Source organism: Oppia nitens, unplaced genomic scaffold, assembly GCF_028296485.1.
Source record: "Oppia nitens isolate AA-2021 unplaced genomic scaffold, nextdenovo-longstitch-racon4-pilon3 scaffold35_pilon_pilon_pilon, whole genome shotgun sequence".
NCBI classification, from domain to species: Eukaryota; Metazoa; Arthropoda; class Arachnida; order Sarcoptiformes; family Oppiidae; genus Oppia; species Oppia nitens.
The window spans coordinates 233,344-240,540 of NW_026533216.1; the positions used below are offsets into that span (position 1 = coordinate 233,344).

A 7,197-nucleotide genomic window follows, 5' to 3' on the forward strand; every position below is an offset into this window, starting at 1 on the left:
TATATATATATATAAATGTTTAATAGAAAACTAAATATACTTTTTTCTACTAAATAAAGTTGTTTGTGATTAAGCTTTACTAAAAACAATATTAATATTATTTAATTATTAGATATATTATATTATATATACTAGTATATGTAGCAAATATTATTAGGAAAATTGATGAATTTATAATGCTAATATTAATATAATTAAATTAATTGATAAAAAATATTTTTTTTATTAGTTTATTATAAAAAGTAACAGTAAGTGTTGCTTATCATATTTATAATATAATGTTTACTAACAAATATTTATAAAAAATATATATATGATATAAATGTTATAATTAATTATTTTGTTTGTCTGTTATTAATAATATTGATTAATTGATTATTTTCTTTGAATACAGTATATAAATCTATAGTATAATATTGTATATATATATATATATATATATATATATAGTATATGTTAGTATAGTTGTCAAAGTGTTGACTAAATGGGGGCCACATTTATTTGTGGCTATCAATTGATGTCAATTTAACAAATTAATTAAATAGTTTGGTTTTTATATATATAATATATTTACTATACTATATATATATATATATATATATACTGTATAACATACATACCAATATAACATACATACAGTACACAAAATTGTGTAACTTATTTGACAGATAATACTAATAATAATATCATTTACATAGTTTGCAAACATATATAATACATTATACTGTACTATGGGTACAGTATTTCATTGACATTAAGACAAAACAAAAAAAAATTTATTTATTATTAGTGTAATATTTTTTTCTGCAAACGCAAACATTTATATCAATCTACCAGTGCTTTAGCACTAATAACCAATTGCCTAAGTTATATATATATATAACATATATACTGGTAATATGTTACATATTAGCACTTTTACTTTTTTTTTATTTGATATAAGTTAATATATATATTGGGTATATCAAATTAATCCAATAAACTATAATATAAGATATATATATATATATATAAATTTAGGGCAAATTCACAATTTATTATTAGATATACTATAATTTATATATACTGTATATAACTTTTATTGTTGGGCTAACACATACAAACATATATATACACACAATAAGACATATATATAAGACATTTTTTTTGGTCAGCCTTTAGGCTAATAATAATGCTGTCAAACCAGTACCAGATCAGCGCCGGTGATATGGCGGCAAACCTACAGAAACTGCCAATCGATGGCAACAATAATAACAACAATAACGGCAACAATATGCCAACTAAACAGCCAACACAACCACCACCAAACAGATTGGCCATCGGTTGGCTGGATCTGACATTTTATGGCCGATCGCTACTATCAATGTGTCGCCAACCGAAAACCATATTAAACGAAATTAGCGGCACCATTGATTTCGGTACATTAGTAGCACTGATGGGACCGTCAGGTGCTGGCAAGTCGACACTACTCAAGTGTATCAACGGTCGTACCAAGTCGGGTGTCGGCAAGTCGTCCACAATATATTTGAGTAGCAGTCGGCCGATTAGGTCGTGTTTTATTGTACAAGACGTTACCGAACACCTGCTAATGGGTTTAACAACTATGCAATCGTTGGTCTATTCGTCCAAATTGAAAAATGTTGACCAAGAAGGTAGTGGTGGTGGCGGTCGAGTAGACCATCGGCTGAATGCCCGACGAATGTTGGCCGACCTGATGATCGGCGATACGGCCGATACTTATGTGCAAAACTGTTCGGGCGGTGAACAAAAACGACTGGCCATTGCCCTCGAACTGATGGCCATCAATAAGCCTAATCTTATGTGTATTGACGAACCGACCAGCGGTCTGGACAGTAATGCAGCTGAAATTGTGCGTTAAATCATCATCACTACYACCACCACCACCACCACCACCACCACCACCACCACCACCACCACCACCATCACCATCACCATCACCTACCCTCCCGTTTAATAAATAATTAGTTTAAAAAGCACCTACACTTTAATTTTAAAATCAGTCACACATTTATTTTATAACATTTGATAACTTAGTTTATCATTATTTTAGTTTAGTTTTTGTGTGTGTTGTGTGTCTAATGTAAATGTATTTTATTATTATATTTTCTTATCGCTTATTTTTTTTATCTCTCTCTCTCTGTATGTGTATGTCTATGTTTATTATTATTATTTTTTGGATGGACAGGTAGTTCAAGTACTGAAAAACGTGTCCCGCAAGCATAACATGGCAATCGTGACGAGCATACATCAGCCCAACAGCGATGTACTAATGCTTTTCGATCAGCTCTATGTACTGGGAAAAGGTGGCCTATGTGTCTACGAAGGTCCACCCAATCAGCTCCGGGATCATCTAAGCCGATCGGAGTTTGAATGTACCGAACATCAGGTTCCCATTGAATTGCTGTTGAAGATTGCCTCCAAACCGGATCACAATCTCCAACGATTAGCTAATCAGACCGTAAAGTCGAGACAGTCGTTGAGAAACAAGTGCCTAATCGAAGGACAGTTGGCTCCCAATGGTATTGAACCGAAAACACCCGGATTTAACATTAGCCAGACATGGTATCTGTTTCAGCGTACAGCTGCCTATTCGTTCAAATCCCAGTGGAAGGCAATGGTCGGCCAGTTTGTCTGTATTGTAGGACTGAGCTATATATTGACAACAATCTATAATAAAAATATCGGTCAACCAGACGGTTGTTTTGCACTTATAGACAATGATTTGTCGGCCAATGACGGCAATAGTAGTGGTGTGACGACGACAGTCGGCTGCGATAAGACAGTGGAAGTCCTTAAAGTCGAGTATCTGTTGTCACAGAATCTTAGGTTTACCTTCTTTGCCGGTCTGATGATACAGTTTCTGTTGACAGTGGGAACGACACTAATATTTGCCACCGAAGTCAAGATATTTATTAATGAACACAAAAATGGTGTGTATTTTGTAAAATATATATTTTTGTTATTTTTATAAATTTCATACAGATTTGCAATAAACTTTATGTATGATGTGTTATATTCGATATATATATATATTTATCTATAGATAAAAACAAAATTTAAAAACACAATATTCTATCATTATTTATATAGCTTTTGCTATGAGTGGGTGTGTGAGTTAGTGAGTGAGTGATTGAGATTAAGAGAGAGAGAGAGAGAGAGAGAGAGAGAGAGAAATAAAGATGAAGAGTGATGGAGAGGGAGGACATAAAGTATACAGAATATTCTGTAAACTTTAGTGAGAGAGAGAGAGCCAATAGATTGGTGTATAATAAAAAAAATGTTAGACATAAACACACATTTATATATATAGAAAAAGTAATTAAGAAAATAGTGTGTAATTAGTTTTTTACTACATTTACTTTAATTGTTGCTAACATTTTTTTTATTTGTTATTTGTTAGGCCACAGTGTGTGTGTGTGTGTGTGTGTGTGTGTGTGTTTGTGTGCAAGCAATACTAATAAAACTAAATAATAATACACACACACACACACACACACACACACACACACACACACGATATATTGTATTACTTGCCCATAGTCTAGCCAAGCACTGGTAGCTGCTTATGTCTAGCATGTATGAGCTGTAGTAGTAGTAAAACTACTGTAACAACATTTTATGTATTATTATTATTATATTATATATAAAATTGATATTGTGTTTAGTTGAAGGAAAATAGCTTTCATTTTCACTTTACATTAGTTTTAACGATAATACATATTAACACACACATAGACACACACATACACACACATACACACACATAGACACACACACATACACACACATACACACACATACACACACATACACACACATACACACACATACACACACATACACACACATACACACACATACACACACATACACACACATACACACACATACACACACATACACACACATACACACACATACACACACACACACACACACACACACACACACACAYACACACACATACACACACATACACACACACAGCAAATATCAAATGATAATAATATGTGAAACCTAACTCCCATTAATGAGTGTCACATAATCTTTATTATATCTTATATACAATAATTTTGTTTTATGATATATGACATAAAACTAATAATAAATTATATATAATTTTATTGTATTATTATATGTACAATATATTGGTATGGTATATATATATATCGTATTGTCCAAAAATTGTTAGCTGAAGGTTTACTATAAATAGTACTAATGTAAAAATTATGTCGTTTTATAAAGTAATATCTTAAGTAATTAAACTATAAATTTCATCAAAATCTGACAATTAGTTTTAAAGATATTTAAATTTATAAAAAACAAAACCTGATTATTTTTTTAAACTTAAGACATTTTATATTAAGACATGATTTACTTTAAAATTTATCCATCTATTAATTTATTTTAAAATATTTAATCTATCAACACTTACTTAGGAACAATTCTAGTTTCATATAATTCAATAACTAAATTGGTACTACTCATAATAAGACGGTGACATTAATTTAAATATGACTATATTTTTTACATTAATTTTAAGTATTTAAAAAAAATTAATAGTAAGTTTACAAAAATTTGACATGTCATTACTTAGAACAAATGTTATACTTTCCTCGCAAATCAGTTGCAAAAATAAATAATTATTACTTATAGTAAAATTATTATTTTATTGTAAATTTAAGTTTATGATCAAGTTATGTAGTTTATAAACAAATGCTTATTAAAAATATAAAATGTTAATATAAAATAACCAATTATATGCTATAAAACAATCAGTATTATAGGTATTTGCTATTTTAATTTCGACAAAATATCTTTACAAAAACAAAAGTTATATAACTTTAAATATAAACATTCAATTATTTTAGTTGTAAACTTATAAATTTATTTATGTCTTATTTAATAGCATTCGTTATTTAAGAAAATCTAATTACTTTATATAATAGTAGACATGTTTTAGTTTATTAATAATTGTGTAAAATTTATTTTAATATAAAGTAAACTTTTAAAATTTGCATTGTTTTATAATTATTGCTATGTTAATAAAGTCTATCAAAACTTATTTTAGTCGAATATTTTATCTAGATAATAGTATATATGTTATATAAGTGAGTATTTAGATACTCTTAACTTTCATTTATAATTTTTGTAAAAATTAATTTTTGTAGTAATCTAATTACTGTATAAAAAGAGTTTATAAGTTAAAAATATAGTAGTTTTTAAAAATAATTTTAGGAGGCGTATAATATGTGGCGTAATTGGTTTACCATGTGCATTGATTCTTTGAATAACTGTTCTTAGTTGACATATTATTAGATTTTATTAAATCTTTATAATAAAGCTACAGCTTAAAATTTTCGGACAATACGATATATATATATATATATATATATATATATAAAACATAATCGACATATATTGTATAAATATATCACTTTATATAATATACTGTATATTATATACAATCATTAAAGCTTATATATATATATAAAATTATATGATAATAATTGACATAAAATTTTTTTATTTGTCTTTTTTTTTATAATGGACAGGTTGGTATAGCACTGGTAGCTACTATTGGGCCAAAAGTATTGTCGAATTGCCATTGAATTTGATAATAGCCCTGTTCTACGTAATCATACTCTATCGGCTAAGCAATCAAATTGACGAACAAAATCGTTTTGTCGGCTATCTGATAGTCATAACGGCCGGTGCCCTGTGTTCACAGGGACTGGGCTTTACCATTGGTATTGTTGCCAATACTAACGACAAGCTAGCCATTGTACTATCAGTCGGGACATATCTGACCTATATTATGTTGTGCGGTTTTTTTGCACCCATCGATGAATTACCCGAATCTATCCGATGGATAACYCAYGGRTCATATGTTAAGCAAACATTTGAAATGCAATTGTTTCTGATCTATGGTTTCGACCGATGCCCTCAGGGTCTGGAGTCGTCAATACTATATCAGAATAATTTGCGTGAATCGGATAAATTCTGGCGAAACGCCCTAATACTGGCCATACATACTGTCAGTTTCCGATTGACGGCACTGTTGGCCTTACTGTCCAAAGCCAATACGTTTTCGTTGACAGGTTTTCGACGTTCAACGTCCTCCTCTCGGACAACACGTACAGACAAATTGTTTAGCGAAACACCCGTACAGGAGATTAATAATTACATGTGATTTGTTTGTTTGTTTTTTGGTTTTTATTGGTTAGGTTAGCTCCTAATTAGGTGTATCCTTTCTCATAGAAAACATATATATACCGTATATATATTATTTTCTTTGATTTATCTGTAATTTTGTGTGTGTGTGTGTGTGTGTGGTGTGTGTGTATGWATATACTGTATAGTAGTATAGTTGGGAAACCACACACTATTGAATTTTATTATTAATACAGTATAACACTTACACACACACATACACACACACACACACACACACACACACACACACACACACACACACACACACACACACACACACACATAGTACGAGTGCTCTGTTAAATCTATTTAAGTCTATTAGCTTTATTAAAGTCATCGACACACACACACACACACACCACCACTGACTGACTGCTCTGGGGATCGATAGCCCGAAACTTTTCGATACAAACCATTGGCTTTCAACTATCAATATATATATATATATACAATATCAATAAATTATATACACTATTATAGATACAATATATTACAGTATATTGTATAAAAAACTAATTTATATTGATATAAATTTATATAAAAACATAATACAGATTTCTTTTTTCAATGAGTTTGTTTGTGACAATATATATATATATWTTTTGTATAGAAGTAAACATATAAATCTCTTATATATAAAATTATATTTATATATATATCTCGTAAAAACCTAATAGTTAATATTATATTTACTTTTTATATATATATATATAGTATATACCGGTATATTATACCAAACTATTATATACTGTATCACATGTTGTTTTAATATCGATTTATTTTTGAACGATTAAACACTGAAAATCGAAAAATTATTTACTCTTTTTTTCACGAGTGTTTGCACACAAACTACACGGCACTGTTAGTCCACATACCGTTCCCATTCATACACGAATATATGGTGTGTGTGTGTGTGTGTGTGTGTTTTCAAAGCTTATATACCATTTATATTGTATATAA

At 29.6% G+C, this 7,197-nt stretch overlaps 1 protein-coding gene across 1 annotated transcript; it reads left to right on the forward strand.

The window, feature by feature from the left end:
* The first annotated feature begins 1,171 nt into the window (after positions 1 to 1,171).
* Positions 1,172 to 6,214, forward strand: LOC128957023 (ATP-binding cassette sub-family G member 1-like). Its single transcript, XM_054302739.1, has 3 exons — positions 1,172 to 1,870; positions 2,207 to 2,951; positions 5,577 to 6,214. Exons 1-3 carry the CDS (start codon positions 1,172 to 1,174, stop codon positions 6,212 to 6,214), a joined length of 2,082 nt encoding a protein of 693 aa, XP_054158714.1.
* Positions 6,215 to 7,197: the final 983 nt, after the last annotated feature.